General features: G+C 33.8%; 2 protein-coding genes across 9 annotated transcripts in view; one reads left to right on the forward strand and one right to left on the reverse strand.

Annotated features, from left to right (window-relative positions):
• Positions 1–20,903, reverse strand: part of LOC100645181 (segmentation protein cap'n'collar) — a 111,342-nt gene that overhangs the window by 19,388 nt on the left and 71,051 nt on the right. For all 6 annotated transcript variants that reach the window (XM_012311294.3, XM_003393311.4, XM_012311297.3 and 3 more), the window contains exons 6-7: positions 6,856–7,090; positions 5,836–6,060 (exon numbers count right to left, since the gene is read on the reverse strand). In XM_012311294.3, coding sequence (XP_012166684.1) covers positions 5,836–6,060; positions 6,856–7,090 — 460 coding nt within the window. The remainder of the gene's footprint in view (positions 1–5,835; positions 6,061–6,855; positions 7,091–20,903) is intronic.
• LOC100645309 (ATP-dependent RNA helicase vasa) lies at positions 1,830–5,370 on the forward strand. 3 transcript variants are annotated; one of them, XM_003393313.4, is made up of 4 exons: positions 1,830–1,983; positions 2,757–2,798; positions 2,870–4,675; positions 4,799–5,370. In XM_003393313.4, exons 2-4 carry the CDS (start codon positions 2,763–2,765, stop codon positions 4,883–4,885), a joined length of 1,929 nt encoding a protein of 642 aa, XP_003393361.1. In that variant the 5' UTR covers positions 1,830–1,983; positions 2,757–2,762; the 3' UTR covers positions 4,886–5,370. The 3 variants fall into 3 exon arrangements, with proteins under 3 accessions (XP_003393361.1, XP_003393360.1, XP_048260863.1); XM_003393312.4 differs by having other exon boundaries at positions 1,833–2,033; XM_048404906.1 differs by lacking the exon at positions 1,830–1,983 and adding an exon at positions 2,112–2,350.

A 20,903-nucleotide genomic window follows, 5' to 3' on the forward strand; every position in this document is an offset into this window, starting at 1 on the left:
AACTGTCTTTACAGCAAAGATAAGAATACAAGAGCATATACGTTACAGTTATACATTGTTAGTGATTAGAAATGAAAAGAGAACATCCATCTAAAATATAAATAACAGTTTAGCAAGGAATTCTTTCACCGATGGAATTGTAAAAAATTATTTTAGACGAATAATTCATAATGGCTCATGAAAAGTTATGAATTTTAATATCATTAAAATGCGTTTAAAAAAACTATTTTTATTTTATTTCATTTTTTTTTATTATCTTACTTATTCTGATAATCAATTTATAACATTATTAATGTTAAAAATCAGTATACATTTGTTTGCTTTCTCAAGTATGTAGATATTCCTTCCCTGAAATGATGTGAAAAAAGGCAAAATTCCACTAGAAAGGTGTTGCGATCTTATCTATTATGTTGTGATATTATCTTTAAGCCTGTATATTTGTAAACGTTAAAGTAAAATATTTCTGCAAATATTCATTAAGAGGTAACATTGTTACATGAAAGTGTTATATAAGAATCAAAGTTCAACTTATATTCCTAAGTATAAATAAAAATGTAATGGTAATGATTTAACTAACAATAAATTTTCACAATCATCACAGCAAACTAGAAAGGTGGCATTCACTAAATAATTATTTTTATGATACCATGTAAAAATTACGAAAATAAGATCAATAAAAGTTTGAACAAATAGTAAAATAGCAGCTATTTTTAGTGATAATATACAATTTTTATTTATTATTTAAAGTTTTATTAGGTGACAAAAAGATATTATCAACTGGCACTGAGAATATACTATATATAAATATCGATATTTCTAGAAATGCTTTTCTTTATCTTTTAATGCATACATAATATTTTTACGTATGTTTCGTTTTAAATAATTTGTTTTATTATAATATAGACATAGTAATCAAGTTGATAGAAATTGTTAAATAAAATAGAAATTATACTAGAATGTGCGCAATGCTAATGTTATATAAAGGATATATTTTGAAATTTGAGTGAAAGAAATGATTTGGTATATAAAACATTTATAATTATGATGCTATAATCATTTGCGGCTATTGTAAACTTAACATTCTCTGAAGATATCTATGTAAAAGTTAATCGACAGGAAATTGCAACCACATTGTATACAAAGAAAATTTGACCTTGAATATTATTGGCCTTTTATCTAAACCGACTCTAGCAGTTGTTTTCGTATGGTTTCTAAATCTAAGTAACTGATTTTTAGATAGATATTTCCCTTCAATCGACTTAAAAGATTCCACAATAAATAATATACTTTTTATCTTTGCTGTAGTAATAAGTAATACAATTTTGGCACTAGAATATCATCAACCATGTAAATATTTAATATACATTGTAAAATAACTCGGGAAATAAAGAAGCAAATACTACTAAAATACAACTTTGAAATAATTTTATGAAAACCAAAGATGTTTACTGACAATTATAAAAAACACCATACAAATATTAAGATCATTTTAGATTTCCAAAATTATTATAAAGTATCGTATCATTTATTTGTACGAAAATTATGTTACCTTTGTTTAAGAAACTGTTTACGTCAAATTTTTTATTCATAAATTATTCTTCTAATATACTTCTAATAAAAATATAACATTTTCAACAAATTATTATTTTAATAATTTATTAAAATAATTATTAATTTTTGTATTGGAAGTGGGTATGTGTAAATCTGAGAAAGGTATAGGTTCGTTAATGCCTTACTACGATGTTGAGCAAGCTAAATGCAGTGTGGATAGCGCATGCGCACTGCTTCAAAACTCGATAGTTTATTCCCGAGAATCGGTTTTCTTTAAGTTGGCTGCTCTGTCAGCTCTTTGTTCGTACTGGCAACGGTCGAATACAGTCAGCATTTCTGCTCTTACGGTTGGGTGGTTTCAATCGTCTTTCGGCAGTTCAGAAGGAAAACTATCTGTTATATTGATCTGTGCGACGTACGATTCTCTTAATTGTAAGCTTAATTGAAATTTTCGCTTCTTTTCTTCTATTAACAATCAAAGTGTAAGTATCATAAAACTAGACTAGCTTTGTTCATGCTTAATATTGATCAGCCGTGTTTGCCGGGTAATCCGGGTTTATTTTATCGATATGCGCGTATCATATTTACTACCCGCTAGAAAACAAGATATTTAATTAGTATTGATTGCACATTTATATGTGCTTAAATAAAACAGATGAAGTAGTGATGAAGTGAAGTCCGGATCAATATTATAATTAGTGTATAATTAATAGTTTTACAAATATATGTTTTGCATTTCAACGCATACAAATAAAGCCATAGTACAAAGGGAGATCATTAAGTCAAAGAAAAAAAGACGGTCTGTTCTGTTTTCTAATATTTTTTTGGAGTTCTGTGTATATGATTGGTGTTTATATTGTGAGAGATATAGCTTACAGTTTGTATCGATCTCTATTTTCACGAATTACTAATTTAAACTGATGCCCTCGTAAACCGATTGTAACAGAAAGTATTTTGGAATGTTTTCGAAATAAAAGTAAAGCATAATAAATATCAATTGTAATTTTCTAAATATATGTATGTATACGAATTATATTTATTATTTAGAATATTTTTATTAAATTTTGTTTATAATATTTTCAAATTGTTCTATTTCAAATTGGAATATTATCTTTTAATTGTTGTCTTTTAAATTAGATTATTGTTGTTTATTGCGTAGACTTTCTTCTATTCTTATTGTAAAATAAAAATAAAATTTGTTGTAGGATACAATGGCTTATGAATGGTCTGAAGAACCTACAACTTCTGTAAGTATTAGAGTTTCAACATTAGAAGAGTTTATGATAATAAAAATGATTGTTGTTATTTTTTATATTAGCATGAAAATAATGGACGTAGTTATGGAAAAGGGCGAGGCTTTATATCGCACAACAGTAATCCGTGGGAGTCTAACGACGAAGAAGATATCAAGAATGATCAATCTAATGATGACAGCCTTTGGCAATCTGATAATAATGATAATGATTGCAAAGTAACCACTAAAGTGACAAAAGACGGAGAAGGAGGAGCAAAAGGTGTAGAAGGAAGAGGTAGAGGCAGAGGCAGAGGGAAAGGCAGAGGCAGAGGAGAAGGAGGAAGGGTTGGTCGAGGAAGAGGTACATTTAGAAGTAGGGATGGAAATGATAATGATAATAATGATTACAGAAGAAATAAAAATTATGAAGATGATGTTGATGGTGGTAATGAGAATGACCAAGATGGTAGCTCAAAAAATACAGTTGTACAAAACAATTATTGTGCAGAAATGCCACATAAACCTAAAGAACGGTACATTCCACCAGATTTACCCAGTGATGAAAAAGCCTTATTCAACAGTGGTGTTGAAATGGGCATAAATTTTGATAAGTATGACTTTATTGGTGTTAAAGTAACTGGAGAGGACCCACCTCAGCAAATAGAAAATTTTGAAAATATTGGCCTTAGAGCCATTCTTGTACAAAATATACAAAAATCAGGATACACAAAACCTACTCCAATACAGAAGAATGCCCTTCCAATTATAATGAATGGTCGAGATTTAATGGCTTGTGCACAAACAGGTTCAGGAAAAACTGCTGCATTTTCAATTCCCATTATACATCTGTTATTACAAAGAGGTGCTGATCTAGGGATATCCTCAGCATACTGTGAACCACAAGCTCTTATTCTGGCACCTACTCGAGAACTTACTATACAAATATGGCAGGAGATTGCTAAGTTTTCATACAATTCAATTATAAGGACTGCAGTTGCATATGGTGGAACATCTGTTATTCACCAAGGGGGAAAGCTTTCTGCAGGTTGTCATATACTTGTAGCAACACCTGGCAGGTTAATGGATTTCGTAGAAAGAGGAAGAATTAAGTTTTCTTCCCTACAGTTTCTTGTATTGGATGAAGCTGATCGTATGTTAGATATGGGGTTCTTACCTAATATTGAAAGGATTGTAGATCATGAGACCATGCCCACGATTAAGAGGCAAACATTAATGTTTTCTGCCACCTTTCCTGATGAAGTACAGCATTTGGCAAAAAGATTTCTAAACAATTATTTGTTCGTCGCAGTTGGTGCTGTAGGTGGAGCTTGTGCAGATGTGGAACAAAATTTTTACGAAGTTGTCAAGGGCAAGAAGAAAGACTTACTTAAAGAAATTTTACAAAGAGAACACGATGCTGGTACTTTACAAGGTACTTTGGTGTTTGTTGAAATGAAGAAGAAGGCAGACTTTATCGCAGTCTTCTTGTCCGAGAGTAATTATCCTACTACCAGTATTCATGGCGACAGATTACAGAGACAAAGAGAAGAAGCATTAGCTGATTTTAAAAGTGGGAAGATGTCTGTTTTGGTAGCTACGGCTGTTGCTGCTAGAGGTTTAGATATAAAGAATGTATCACATGTTATAAACTATGATTTACCAAAGGGAATCGACGAATATGTTCATCGAATTGGAAGAACTGGTCGTGTAGGAAACCGAGGAAGGGCGACTTCCTTTTTTGAACCTGACGATGATGCACCACTACGTGAAGATCTTGTTAAAATATTGAAACAAGCAGAACAACCTGTTCCAGAATGTTTGCTGACTGAACATATGAGGAGAACCTGTGCGCCAGGAAGAGGCAGATACGGAATTGGAGATATTCGAGAGGTGTGTAACTTTTAATTATGTCTCCATTATTATACTATAATTGTATATGTAATTTATATTTTATATGATAAATATGCAGTAGTATTTAAAAAATGAATAATAATGTATATTTTTTTTGTACAGTATATAAACGGATATGCTGAAACAGTGTATATGTCACCTACACCAATGAGGCCGGAAGTAACAGTCGAGCCTGAAGACGCGTGGTAGAAAAGTTTCGTCTTTTTTTTTGTTTACATGCTTTTTGGTATTATTGTTAGGAGCAAGGTAGTATACTTTGTTTCTTTATTCCATAAGTCAGAGGTACAAAGAATTTTCTATTCATTAAAGCTTAATATGTTTAATAGTATCCTTTAAAGAAGATTAACAAGTAATAGTAAGTTTGACTGAAACGAACCAGACTGGACTACTATGTACCTCTTTAGAATTATAAGTTATGTATAAGATCATATAATGCTATTTTTCGTTGATGTAGTATGATACGTGATTTGTGAGATGTGTATTCTTAGATATAGTTTAATACATTGTGTTGATCGTACAAACATTAGTTTTTAAGAACAAATAATAACTCCATGATAATCACTTAAAAACAATAGTTTATTTTCATGAAATGTTACTTTCGAAATATTATGTTTAGTGTTTTGTATGTTTCTTTTTATAATAAAAAATGCAACGACCGAATGTCTTATTTTGAATATCGTGTTAGTCATTTTTACCAAAAATATATTTACTACATAAATTTCGATTTCAAATTAACATGTATTTTTACGATATATGTATATGGGGCATTAACTTATATACAGAAAACAAATTAGAAATTATTATTATTACTATTATTGGAAAGAAATTTTCATATTAGTTCGCGTAAATACATATATAACATATAAATGTATATGTCTATATAAAAAGAGATATTTTTTCGAGATATTAAAAGAGATCTTTTTATAAAAATTATTTTATTTACATTTTATAAAATTTTATAAATTAAAAAAATATTTTATACATATATTAGGTTTCAGAAATAATTAAACTTTTATATTAGCTTATAGCATTATAGGGGATGAAAATTCAATCAGTAGTGAATGAGTTAAGGAATCAATATAAATGATTACGTACGTATATAATTCAGAAGTAATTTAAAAAATAAATTTTGTACATACCATCATTCATCGCCATATCCATCAGATGTAAATCCTCGTCATTAAGGAGAGATGAAAGAAAACCATCTGTGGTTTGATTGATCGAATCGGAAGTTGGTGTATGGTAGTACATCATATCCGCTGGCTCGGATTTATAAGCTGCTCCACTTTCTGCGCCCATCGGTTCGCTACTGTTTGTTAAATTCATGGACGTTGCTACGGCCGAACCCAGATTTGATGACCCACCTGCGGCAATTAGTATTTTAGTTCCAAAAGATTAGGTACTTATTAACATTTCTTTTTCTATTCTGCCTTTTTTATTATATTGATAGCATTAACAATATAATAATACTATTAGTTAATTCTAACACTTGTACTACATATAAGAATATCATTTTAGACATTTTCTAAAACCTTTAATACTTCCAATAATATACTATAACATTTAGGAAAATGTTCAGTATCATTTAGATAGCGTCTGTTTAAAATTATATGTAAAGATTGATCAAAAAAATGTGAGAATTAGGTCTTTTATAAAAATGATGCATTTTATCTTACAATATTTCAGGAAATCTACTAACGAATCATTTTTAATACAAATATTTGCATTTATATCGATTTGGCTCCCTTTAACTGAAACATAAGATTTTGTAAAAGACGAAATATTATCTCATTTCTTCAAGATCAACAAATTATCGTATAGAAAAATATACTACAAGTGGTTACTTCCTAATAAGTTGACGTATGACCATAATTTGTCGTATTTATTTTGTTTGATAATTATAGATTTGTAAATACTTTTGCATGTATTTTAAAATACGATATTTATTTAATTTTTCTTAATATATAAATTAAGTTATGTATAAAATGACCTATTTTTGGTATACTTAAAAGCCATTTAGAAATTATATAAATATATAAATATATACACACATTGTATATGTACATCTTATAGAGAAGAGACACGAGGAACTTGATTTAATTTATATAAGCATAAATTTATGTGTAATGAAAGTAAAATGTTTGATGTAGATCACTCACCCACATTGTGATACGGGCTCGTCGCATTAAGATCACCCACCGGTGGGGCCAAAGTAGCATTGTGAAGCAATACATTACGTTGTGCTTCATAATGACTGTGGCTTATACCGTGCCCTGGGTATCCAGGATGTGCCGGATGTGCAAAGTGATCTGGTGCACCAGGTAGCGATAAAAGAGATGCTAGATCTTGCCACCGTTGTTCCATACTCATTGCACGCATGAATGGCATGCGACCCTGAAGCATACAAATTACAAATTAGCACATTTTCCACCTTCATATGTTCTAACAAACATTAATAATTGTATCAAACGTTAAAAATACTATATATATATATACACATTATAACGTTTTATTTTTCTATTCGAAAGAAATTTACCACTGTTCAAAAAACTGTACACGCTAAAAAGAAAAACAGATACAATTTTCGAAAAGGATTTCCTATTTTCAAACAATGCAACGCGAACCACCCATGTTTACTATTGCAATAATAGAAAGAATAGATCGAGTATAAACCAGATGCGCTACTCGAAAATAATACCAAAAATACAAATCTTGAAATGTTTGACCTCCGAAGATTCCTAGGCATTGAGATATTACGACTGATTTGTCTTCAGGGTGTTTCCACCTCGTTGAAATTGCAAATGTCTGGACTTGGTTGAAGCATGTGAGACTGGATGGGAAATGACCCGAAGAAGTTATATTGACCATCTTGAGGACGGGATATGGAAATACGGTTTTAAAAGGACTCGTAGTCTTTTATATACTCTATTTGTTTTACACGAATGCCAGTTAGAAAAAGAACCAGTAAAAGAAACCTCAAATTTTACTTTTTCTCCAAATATCTTACATGTTTCGAATATTCCCTTCGTTATTTCAGGATTTAAATTTTCCAGTAAAATGTAGCTTCTCATAAATCAAATGCTATATTTAATCTTTATTACGATAAAAAAGCAATCAAAGATGATGAAAACAATTGTTGTAATAACAACAGGTATACGTGAATACATTTTATTTCAATAATTACATTTATATCAAATAAAATCTATATATTATAAGAATTACGCTCTCTTTATATCGTGTTGTCATTGATTCATGTATCAATCCACTGTCACGTCTACAAAATTCCGCGGCTATCAAACCTGTCAAATCTCAAATCGGTGGATGTTCGGATTCTAGCAAGATAGAAACCCTGCTGATCGCGTAGGTGTTGGCCACACGTAAGGTCGGTCAAGATATTAATGACTTTGGTATACCACGTGTCAAATGTATCTTTCCGGCTGTGTAAGAAGGCACACTGATCATGATCAAATGTCAAACCACGCGTCAAGTATGGAAATTACGAGCAAGAAAAATTTTTATTCAAAGAATGATATTTCCATACGATAAGAAGAACAATTTCATAATCCATACGATCATAATTCAATAAATGAATTGCCCGTGTAGTTATACAATGAAATATCTTCAAATTTAATAATTTTGATATCTCTTTAAAGAAATGATTAGGTGTTTAAGCACAAACTTTAAAATAAGCGACCTTACATATGTATACTAAGAATATTATACACTGCATGAAAAATTCAAATGAAGTAAATTGTATTTTTTGGCTTTTCAATAAACATTATAACACAAGAGATAAAAAGACATATGTAAGCTGGTTGCTTAGAAAATGATTTAGTCTCCACCGAACGAGAGTTAATTCATCTGACTTATCCAATCTGATACCATCGAGCGTATGTAGAAACACGATATTTCTCGTATCAAAAATATATTCAATGAACACGTTAATACGTTTCCTCTCTTACGTTTCGTCGAAAGAATCTATGAGTTATTAACACCGCTATCTTCCCTCTAACAACACACGTAATATTAATACAAGACTTGCTCTTGGCTCCATAAATCTCAAGTAACACAGCGAGTGTTAAAATGGTACAGGAACGCGTAGTAAAACGTCGGCGAGAAGTTCGCCAGGGCAACGGAACGGCATGGCAGGAACAGCAGGAAAGAGCTTGGCGCGGCGAGTTGCGCGTAAGTACAGTAGTGGCCAGTGGCGCTTAATGCACGTTGGTATTGTCGCTAATGCATCGGGCCGCAAGAAGAAGATGAATAGGGAAGCTGGCGTAGCGCGGATCCGGCGCGATTGTTGTTCGGCCGCATCAATCAGTCGCCGGTGCAATCTGTCGAGCGCGACGCCTTTAAGGTGATTCTCGCTTGTCAGCGCATCTGTCGGCTGTAGGCCGCGAAATGTAGGACGAGACGTTTGTTCCGCGACGATTTGTCCTGTACGGAGGCGCGCGGGTTTTCTAATGGCCGCAGCTTTACGCTCGTTCTGTTTCGATGCAACGCTCATGATTGAGCCGCTACGGGGAGAGAGAATGAAAAAAAAAAAAAAAGAAAAAAGAGAACCTTCTACACGCGTTTATACCGTTTCCAAGAACGCCGCTGAGAATTTGACACGCGCACACCAGTGGCCAGTTCACCGTGCTTAAACAATTTCTCATGGTCTTTCTGGCACTCGGTTTTCGGAGATCGGTGCTATTTCTATCGCCGCGCGGTTGTTGCACCTTCAGGAAATCATTTTATCATCTATTTCATGCGTTTACCGTAACGTTCGGTTACGGTTCTGATTTTTGGATCACCGCTCTTCCGTTGCAACAGAAATAAAAATTTGTCCGTTCTTCGGTTACTGTTTCGGGCATTTATGCTAGGGGGGGAATGAGAATGTGTTCGCTGAGCTGTAAGAATATCGATTATCGGCAATCTTTCCGTAACATTTTGCTGCGGATATTTAAATGTTTATATTCGTTTCAAATATCCTATTACTAATATCATACTTGTTCGCACTTTACTGGAAATATCAAAATATCTAAGATTTTTGTGTCCTTTCCTCCTTTTATTCTATATCGAGTACATTACGCAAAAACTTTACCCAAACAGTTTGTACGTTACGTTACTTCTTTGCACTCTTCAGAGTTCAGAAAATAAATTATCCAGACGATAAATGGAGACATTAGAATTTCCAAACACTATCGTTACTTGACTATAACTTTCGAACTGTGGATCTTTGAACGTTTCAAAAATTTCATGACATCGAGCTAAATTTTTGAATATACATATACGAATGCCAAATATGATCTTCGAATATTGTATGCGTTTCTCCACCAGACTACTGCTGCTCATGATTTATGTATCAACATAATACATATATACTTCATACACATATACTATACTATATATATTCGCGTAAGTACCATACGTGTACATACGCATATCTAGAAGCGAGGTGCACGATCTTGCTTCGCGTATAGGAGATTCCGTCACAAGCCATATGAATCTGCGAGACTGTGAGGAAAGAGATCTGCGAGCGAACAGATGTTTGAAACGCGCTGTCGAGGACTCGCTAGTTTCTTCCGAGCTCTCTCTTCCTCCTTCCTTCGTCTTCTTAAATCTGTTTTCTATTCCTCTCTCTTTTTCCTCTCTTTTTCATAAATTTCTATCTTTACGCTTTTAATCCTTTCTGCGAACTAATTGAATAAGAAAATGATCGTATTTATTCGCAAAATGTATAATCTTGCACACTCGAAAATATAACACGTTCGTACGCCGCTAACTTAATCATCTTTCAAGATATTCGGGACAACAATATTTCAATAACTCGATACACGTTAACGAATATTTTAATAATAAAGATATTTCAATTTATCGACTGAAAGCTGAAGCCCTTTTTGATCTCTCGAAATATTTCGTCGAAGTTGCTCGTTAAAGTTGTATAATGTTTTTTCTTTTTCTTTATTTTTTTTTTTTTTTTTTTTTTTATCAATGTTATCGAAAATTTCGTTTACGTAGGCGAAAAGGAATCGATTTTGATTTATTCTTAGCCTCGCTTCATAATCTCACGTACTTCTGTGCATTGCTGTTAATGCAATTGATTCAAATTGAAAGGCACGACAGCGATCAAGCAGGTATTTGATACCTGCCAGCATCGTTTACCCTAACGTCCGCGTCCCTTCGATCCTTGATCGCTTACCTACTTTTTTACCGTGCCACATCGTTCATGTTTTCGTACGTGACTGCCAGTAAAGTTCGTTTCTGTCACGAAAGTTGTGAATCAAAATATTGAGGGATAGCGATTCAATCCCTTGCACTTTACAGCCTATAAAAAAATATTTTGTCTCTCATATTCGTCGTTTCGTCTTACTTATTCAAAATTGTTTACGTTCGTTACGTACGAACGCGTTAAATTCGTTTGTTATCGATTTACTAAAAATCAATCTTATATACACCTACAAGCTTCGTTACATAAAATTCGATAATATTCTATTTCTATATGGTTAACAGAGCATTGCATTGTTTTAAAATAAATACATTTTTTTACAGCAGCCTATAATATCTGTATCTTTGACTTTTATATTTGCGTTTCGAATTCAGTATTGTAATTCACTAAGTATAATTAATAAAATTAACCGGAGCATTGAATCTCCTTCGAATAAGTACTATTTTTATTCACACGATATTCTACGTTTCTACGCTCCTTCTCAATTTGATATTTTGCCTCAACGTAGTTAGCACAATCAATGACAACGCGGCCGTCTTTTTTGGTATTAAATTTGTTTCTACGTTTTCAAACTCGACTTGTAAAATGATGTAATTTTTACCAATAAAAAACAAAATACTTATAATTTCGATATATTGAGAAGTCACGAGAACGATAAAAAATAGAAAAGAGAATAACAGTTTGTAAAATTGCTTCCTTTTGATCTGAAATCCTAAATTGCTGTACGTTTATTCGGAGGATAATTCGTGGATCGAAATTGTATTAATTATATTCGCATTTCTACGACTATCAAGCATGGAATTATCTTTACTCTTTAGACTTACGGAGGAGCTTGATGATTGCACAAAGAGGTAAATTCGTTTCACACATCTTAGATAGCTCATACCGCGACGCATTATGTATTTCACAGTGCATAAGTCCAGCAGCTGTTTGGAATCTCTGACGAACGGAACGGACTGTGACGCCCCGTCGCGTTTCTTGGTTCTTGGTGAAAATTGCTTGATCGTTGTACAAGAGTATATAGACTCACGTACCTTGAAAACGCGCTAAAAACTGGACTTTCCTTATAAAATGATCAGATGGTCGCGTCTCATGCGAAAGACGTGGAAATAATTTTCTCGTAATGGATTTGTCGCGAGCGAATTTTTCGCGTTGGAACAAAAAGATTGACAATTTTCTGCTAACTCTTTGCCAAACGCATGTGGCAGAAACTACGTGTTAAAAGTACGCTCGATACAAGGAGCTTTCGGAAGATCAAAAATCGAAGATCGATAATCAACGAGACGAAAAAATGAAAGGAAGAGAACAATCTTACGAGACTGGAATCTTCGTAACGTTTAGTAAGCGTACATCGTGTGAATAAGCATAAAAAAAGTAGAAACTGTTCTGTACGTTTTATAGCCTATCTGATATGGTTAAAGCGAAAAGTTAACTTTGTAAGAAATTCAGATGAAAAGATAATGTGCAATATGACGAGTATACTCGTAAAAATGGTAAACACGTGGAAACGAAGACACTTGGTTTCGTCATATCGAAACTACCATAACGTTTCTCGAATATGTCGTTTACAGTTTACAAAAACTTGTACCATTTATCGTCAAATTGAATATAATTCAAATAAATGAAATGTAATTTAAGTAGGAAAACGTTTGCTTGTGCTGTAAGACAAAAAAGCGGAGAAAAAAGAATTGAAACGTAATGTATGAAACATATGTAGATTTTTATCCCGATTTGATGAAAAAGTTGTGTAGTGTTTCATACAGGTATTTGACTTTATCGCCGAACGTGCTAATCACATCATCATGTTTTTTCGATTAATCACGAAAAAAAAAATATTTATTAAATTATCTATTTCATAAATTTGGCCACGTTAAAGGAAGATTGAATTGTTATCGATTGTAAGAGAAAACGTATACTATGACATTGTCAGATGGGCTGCTGATATCCAGAAGGTATTCTTTATTACCAAAAATTTCTTTAACATTCAATGTCAAGTTGGTCAGACTATCTATAATAGGTCGACTTTATCGAAAATCTATTTGAGTTATAGAAAGGATGTTATCAAGTTCTATATGTACTTCCATTTTTTTTTAACGTCGCTTTAAAAAGCTTGTGTAAACAGATTATACGATAAAGATATCTATAACTCAGAGGTAGCCTGAACATTCTTTATATCTAATGTATATATTCCATTTATTAATATAAATAATTTAAATTACAAAGTAAGGAAAAATCTCTGTCCCACCCACTATCAACAATTTTATCGCTCGTTAAAGAGTAACCGAAAAATATGTAGCACATGGAACGAAAGTAAAGTGGGCGATAGTTAACCGAATACAATAATCTCGACGCCAAGTATACTATCGACAAAATACAAGTAATTAAAGATACGCAGAGAAAGCATGCGCATTACTTATGGTCGGCGGTATACTCTCATGGCTAATGGGCCAAGATATTAATTATGATTCATTCAGATAGTCATCAGATTAATGCACACTGGCATGGGTTACCGCGGCAGGCTCGCGCCAAGTCCTTCAAGTATCGCCACAAGTGCATCCTAATGCCTCGGTCGGTCTCCCTCTTTCCTTCAGCTTCTCATTTCCATATTACATACCTCGTTTCTCTTATTAATTTCGTCTTACGACTCCGCTCGCTCGCGATCCAACATACTCGCCACTATCTTTCAGGCCGTAGCTCTCGGATCGCCCTCTCTCACGATCTCGGTTCTTTTCTGTTCCTTTATCTTGCTTCATCTCCATCTCGATCTCCATCTCGATTCTCCGTCTCTATTTCTACTTCAAGACGCGCTTTCTTTCCTCTCTCCAATCGTAACTCGATGTTGCGTGTAAATATTATGGAAAGTCCAAGGATACTTGGAGGGTTCTTCTTCGCCGTTCAAGGTTCTAAGCAAATATCCAAGTGGCATAGTAAATAAAGCGCTACCGCTCCTCTCGGTCTGGCAAATCCTTGTAGAAAGATATGCAACACCAAGTCCGTCGATCACGGTCAAAGGTCGGTCTGAACTTTTATAATTCCACGATGACCGGTGTCTAAGTGCTTGTCTAACTTTGTGTCGTTGCGAAACGTTGAGAGGAACCGGCGTATCAAACGATAGATGAGTTTTATTATTTGTTCGGTGTTTCGTTGGGCGATTCCATTTGTTTATATCGACGGAAATTAGCAGAATATGGTAATTCGTCGTCGTTCTTTTTCTTTCTTTTCTCTTTTTATCAGAGTTGTCTCGTGTGAGTCAAGCCTTCGACAGAAATTTTTTGTTCTCATACATTTCATTTTCATACATTTTCATTTTGCTTATATGCACAAACGACGTTATTTTTCTAAATATAAATACATGTTTGCGTTTGTCTTAATCTTTACATGTTTTATGTCATATCCTTTACGTGTATAAAACAACAGTAAATAAATATTCAAAGAAATAGTAGCATAGATATAAAGATATATTTAAATGCACATTTTTTTTTTTTTTTTTAAAGAATTTTCTATGTTTCCATCGATTGAAAAAAGTAACTTTCCGAAAACTAGAGTATTCAATTTTCTGTACACCACTTTCTTTGAAAAAGGATCTTACATTTGAATCGATCCGAAAATGTACTGTTTTTAAGATAAGAAAAGGATTTGCTGTTTGTATTACATTCGTCGTGAATTATTTATAGAAAAGCGAAAGCACATATCTTTGGGTATTTGCCAGTATATAAATTATTATCTTTTGAATTTGCACGCAGATACTTAAATTGTTTTGCACTTGTATTTTCCAACTACTTCCATCAGCGCCGGAGGGCTGCGGCTGTAATTACTATTGCATTCTGATGCGCTCAGGTTCGTTCTCTCGTTACTTGCGCGGATCTCTTAAAGTTGCTTTTTGTAATTCCTGCTCGTTACCCACGTATAGAGCATCGTTGGCTTCTCTCGCTTTATTTTTAATCATACGATATTATTTTCGAACTTATTTGGAATACACCTAAAACCATTTTATGCTATTCCGCGTAGCTTGGATATTCCATTGTTCTTGTTTTGTCATTAGGTCGATCAAAAAGTTCTATGGTTTTTGCTGCTGAAGGAAATCGGAGAAATTAAAATCATCTTAATCTCTAGAAATATTCGATAGACATAAAATTTATTAATATATTACTATGAACTTTAATTTTCCATTATGCAATTACGATTGTCTTGTGTTACTTGATAGTTCGAAAATTTCAAGTATCAAATGCAAAATACATATTATAATGATTTTTTTTTACGATCAATTGGAAGTTTATAAAATAATTACTACTCCATTTTAGAAACGCAAGTATGAAAGGTGTAACCTTACGACTGCAACCTTACGAAGATATATTGTGTTGGAACAGAACAAATTGGCGATGATATTGGTCTAGATGTAGTTAAGGTACAGAAACGATGGCTCACAAAGGATAAATGGCGACGAGTCGTAAAGATCTCCCACTTAATTAGCACTTAAATCCTTTTTGGAGATCCTTTTTTCTGTCAAAGCTGTGGACGTTTAAGGCTTTTCGCCTTTCACTGCCGAAGATGGAAATATTTTCACTGTGAAGCCATAAAGTACCTGCCCCAATCCTTCACGGTCGATACCTGCGAATCTCACAAAGGGTTCGTCTTCTGGTTAAGTTTCTACATGGAGAAAAATTATGGAAGCTGAAGGGCTGCTTAACAGTATTGCCATTTTCGAATTCTTATATTTCAATTTTGCTTTTGTTTTAGCAAATAAACAGGATATGTAACGTCTCCGATAAATGTAAAACGCAGAACTGTAACAAAATCAGATTCCATGCAAGAGAAGAAGAATCACGTATGCAATAAGATTGAAATATGAAATTACGAAATTTCATTGAACAAAACAGAAATGGATAAAGCGATATAAATAGCAACATGCTAGAATCATAATACAAGTTTTTACATAGTCCTTATATAATGATGTAAACTGAAAACACAGAATTTGCATGTATCTTTTCCTGGATAGTAGACCGATGAAATTAATCGTGAAATAAACGAAGTCAAAGATCTTATCGATACTGCTATGAATTAATATATTGACATAAGAGAAACCACGCAATTCATTAACATTTGTAATTTAAAATATATGGAAAACTACTAATAATGTATCGATTTCCTCGCGTATAGAATAACTAGGTGATAAAATTAGTGGAAAGCAGTTCGATTTATGTTGAATGTTTCCGATTGTTCTGATAATCCAACAGTGTACTACATCATAGTTGTTTCGTACGATATCAAAGGTGGTGCGACTCGTTCAAGGTTATCGCAGAAGAATACGAGCGAAGAATAAAAATCCGACGATACGTAAGAATATAACGTGGTAGCGAGTATAATGGGACGTATTATGTATATGCGTCGTCTGTATCTTGGTGTATGGTAACAAGTAGCAATTACAGGTGAGTGAGGTCAGTGTTAATACGACAGTCGCGTGAGAGAAGAGTTCCAAAAATGATATGGTTCGCGAGCGGCGACACCGTGTCTTCTTGCGTAATCTCTCTGTACAATACGCACAGTACAACCTTCTCTTAGGCAAAGGTCCCGGCAGTGGGCATATATGTATTAATTTAGCTTGCTCATTACGTATTGAGAGTCTTGCGGACGCTCAACGCTGGATATTACATGTCCGTGGCCATCGTAATCACCGCTTTACACACTTCCACACCAGAGGCAAGGTCGCAAGATCCAACTCCTATGCGTGTGACTATATTACGAATACGAATTTCTTACCAATGTCCACCTAATATACGTCTGCTTTTTCTCTTCTTTATTTTTAGCAAAAGTCAATTTAGATCGTAGCGTCACGTGGAATTATTTGCTTGTTATAACTTCGAGATTTGCGTTCACATGGAATTCATTTTCGAGGAATTTTGTTCTTAATGCGAGAGAATCAAATTGGTAAATCTCTTTGATAAAACCGATATAAATGGACATAGAGCGTTGAACGTACTTTTTCACGCGTGATTTTAATTCTTCGACAAAGACTTCGACTAAATGACAAATACATCTTCTTTAGAACTTATGTGAATCTATAAACATCATGAATTATAAAAAATCTATTAGAATTAATAATTCGTGAATAATTATTCACGAGAATAATTTACGAAGTATGATTGGTGGGGTTGGTATAATTTGGCTTTCTTACATTAGTAAATTAACACGTTCGTTCTGTTGATCGGATTTTTATTGGCACCATAAATCATTCCCGAAGAATATTTATTTTTATATCGTACAATTTTACACATGGTGCATATAAATAGAGAATTTCATTTATATCTTTTTTTTCTATAGGGTGCATAGAATTTATAAATACATTTCTTTTACTTCGAAGCATTATAAATAGATAATATCCTCCAAATTATTGTTTCAAGTCATAACTACGAATTAAATTAAATTAAATTTGATTGAAGACTTTTCTACTTACTGCTTTCTACGAATTATTATGAAATTTTTCCTGCTTTCTACCGTTCTTTTCAACTTTCATTACCTTTGATTCATGCGCCGAGTTCGAATCAATATCACCGCAAAATTATGCGCCGAATCAAATCCAAAGCATACGCCGCGAACGTGTTAAATATAATCATTCAATATTCATTCATCGATATAATATTCTTTCTGGAGGATAATCACGTATGAAAGGCGATAGTTATTAGCAACGAAAATAATATGGCACATGCAGAATCAGTGTAATAGTACGTACGCTCGTTACATTCGTCAGATATATAATTTAACTGTCGAACGATGTTAAACTACTTTTCAATCTGTGAATGTTCAATTGGTTGTAAATCGATATTTCCCTGTTACGTCTTCTACTTCATTATGTAATTATTTACCTTGCAGTACGATAACGTGTTTCTTGTATGTACCTGAAAAAGACCTTCGTCCACAACGAGATTCCAACATTCTGAACTAGCTTGGTATTGTTGTTCGATGCTCTGTGAATGAGACTTAACGACAAACTGCTGCACGTCATTCATGTGTGTCTGTTGCAGTCAAAAAGCATTCGTTCCCTCGACAGTTTCCTTTAAAACAATTGAAAATCGTGGATTTCTCGTGTCGAAGCGAACAATCGATCTCGACTGAGATTAATGAAACTAAACGCTGCGACAGCGATAGCCATTAGCCATCGCAAATACACGAAACGAATATTTGTACTGTCTCTCGTATTCTTATGTAGCGATCAGTTCCTCCGTTGTCACCGCGAATACAGTATCATCGTGTAATTAATATTCGCGTAATGTCGCGGATATTCAACAGTAAATCATACACAAAAATGATCACAAAACGAAGCACGCACTTGTGTAAAACTGTCACGGTGCTCTTAAAGTAATCAGATAAAACCGAATCGATTTATCAATCGATAATGCCTGTTGACTCTAGTCGTTTTTTCCTCGTAACTTGAAGATTGCAACGAAAATAAATAATCCATGTATACCGAATTATACTATATCACGAAATGGGGTAGATTTCCTTCGAATCACACATTCCACCTTATATTCTTAGTAAGCCTAAGTCAGTTCGATATTTGTACGATCTTTGTCAACAGAAACACTACACTTTCTCGCGTCACAATCGCCTTTCTATATAATTAGCGATTTAACCCGGGACTCCGTTTCAACGACGTTAACGGGTCAAAGTTTTTCGACGAGGGAAAAAATGGCACGCTAATTTCCCACAAGGTTTACGTTTACTTCGAGCCGCATGTCGTCCGCGAGTGTTAGTCGCGGCCGCGTTGCCAGGAATACAACGCGATCACGATCGTGCTCGGCAAGGATCATGGTAGGGGTCCCCGAGTTCTCCGATTGGCGGCAGTTTTCAGGTGTAGTTCTCCACGTGCATGCACCAAGTCCTGTGCACGTATGCATTGCGTCACGTTCGCGTCTCTCGTTGCCCGACGAGGACTATCTCGGTAGGTCATTGTCACGATCCTCCTCCCGACTAACAACGTGACTTATTTCGCCGGCTATTCGCGACGTAAACGTAAAAACGTCCAACCTGCGAGTCTAGGAGAGACGTTTATTCCACGAAGAAGCTTAACACGTTGACAGCCGTAATAATTAGAAATAATTATTTTTAGTCCTTTCTGGCGAGAATTGTTTTCTCCTTGAATAGGATAGCGGTAACGTTGTTCAAGTGTCGATGAATATAGAAGAAAGTAGCCAAATACGGAATATCATTTTGTTCGTTGAATTTCGCTTTTTTTCGCGTTATACAGGAATATAGGCTCAATTTAAGAGAAGTCCTATATTTTCAAAATTGAAGTAACATTAAAAAAAAAGACATAAATTGTACTTCGCACGCAATAGGAAACCAAATATTGAACACTTGAAATTAGGTACAATATCTTAAAAAAATACCTTCTTCTTACCGATTATAACGCTTTGGTTCATAAAATCACAATTATGAAAGGTGAGATAAAAAACGAGTTATTTGAGATAATCACACGTGAAACTTTACATCAGGAAATTCGTGATGTACTCAGGGTCTGCATATTAGACACTTGATCCATATTTCTCCAGCAGAGTATTACGAGAAAAGTTCTTACCAAAGTAAACCGGTGCCAGAGTTTAGCTTGTAACTTATAATCGTTTGGCAGATATACATTTGTCAGAGCCTTAAAAATTGCATTAATCAATAACAAATTAATTAATTAAAAAACTGTATTTTTCACTGTTCTTTTTTACCGAGAAGCACCATACGATTTACGTGTGACGGTGTTTGAGAATCAATGAATTTTTGATATTCGCAGCTACTGTAGTGCATTCTCTGTGCGTCAAATTGTGCATCTCACGACAGGCAACGTGTTAAAATGCCGTCTTGAAGCCGCGTCTTCTCTCTGGCGCGATGTCTCGTGGATTTCGATCTAAGCGACAGACGTTCGTTGCATTAACATTAACCGATCCTATCTCGGACGTTACGCGCATCTTATGTGTGTCAGTAGGTTCGAAGAAATGTGGTAGAAGTTGGAAAATATAGTGCAACCTCAATTACCGAAACAACTATTTCTCTTTGTAGCCAGCTCCGCGTTTCTCCTTTCTGAGACGCGAGTTTCTTCCCGCTGTTATGAGCTCTTTTTTCAGTAGCGTGATTCGAAATGGTATTAACCTTCCGGAGCTCTAATCTATTAGGTACATGGGAAATCTTTTTAGTAATATCTTTTTGACGGACATATTGTTAAAGTGAATGAAATTTGCTGACGATAAGTAGCTATTATTCGTACAACACATTAACACTGGAGCCATCAATTCGTCATTTTTAGCGGTTAATATATCAAATACGAGAAAAGCTTTTTATAAATATCCTTAAACAGACATATTGCAGAGGTACGATGCATTAACGTCAGAATTATCCGTTTTATTAAATTTTCCGTCGAAATTTTGTACGCTTGCAATAATACATTTTTGAAGATGCGAATGATTGGAAGCTACGTGGATGAAAATTCGAATTTTCCTTTGTATCATGCGGTTTTCACGTAGCTTTCGCTGCCATTTTTTGTGTAATTTTATATTTCGTGTTTCACGTTTCAGTCAGTGATAATTCTATTGTTTATAAACTTTGCTTAAAGACTTGAAAATAATTAGTATCTATGTCCAAAGTGAAATTGGTATATATAATATGAAATATATAAAAATTGAAATATATAATATATAATACGTAATAATAAGTAAATACGTAACTTATATTGGTTATATGTTATAATATATATTGGTAATATAACAAAATAAACTAATGTAGGTATTCACATATTTGATAAGACAACTAGATCTTTGCTATTATATTCGTCGAACTATACGTGTCATTTATCGAAAACTAGTTTTGGATATAGATAAGTAGTTTTAGAATTAAGTCATTTAAAGTGTAACAAATCGCATGCGACATATACATAGATTGAAATTCGGGCAAATATCAAGCTATCTTGATAAAAATTGAATATTGAAGCCATCGTTCGTACGTCGATGTGCTATACGT

The sequence above is a fragment of the Bombus terrestris genome, chromosome 1 (genome assembly GCF_910591885.1).
Source record: "Bombus terrestris chromosome 1, iyBomTerr1.2, whole genome shotgun sequence".
Classification (NCBI taxonomy): Eukaryota; Metazoa; Arthropoda; class Insecta; order Hymenoptera; family Apidae; genus Bombus; species Bombus terrestris.

Excerpts from the sequence above, each read along its gene's own strand:
- LOC100645309 (XM_003393313.4), top strand. The coding sequence starts at position 2,763 with ATGGCTTATGAATGGTCTGAAGAACCTACAACTTCT. Across the intron at positions 2,799-2,869 it reads CTGAAGAACCTACAACTTCT|CATGAAAATAATGGACGTAG; the intron begins GTAAGTATTAGA and ends TTTTTATATTAG. Across the intron at positions 4,676-4,798 it reads GAATTGGAGATATTCGAGAG|TATATAAACGGATATGCTGA; the intron begins GTGTGTAACTTT and ends TTTTTTGTACAG.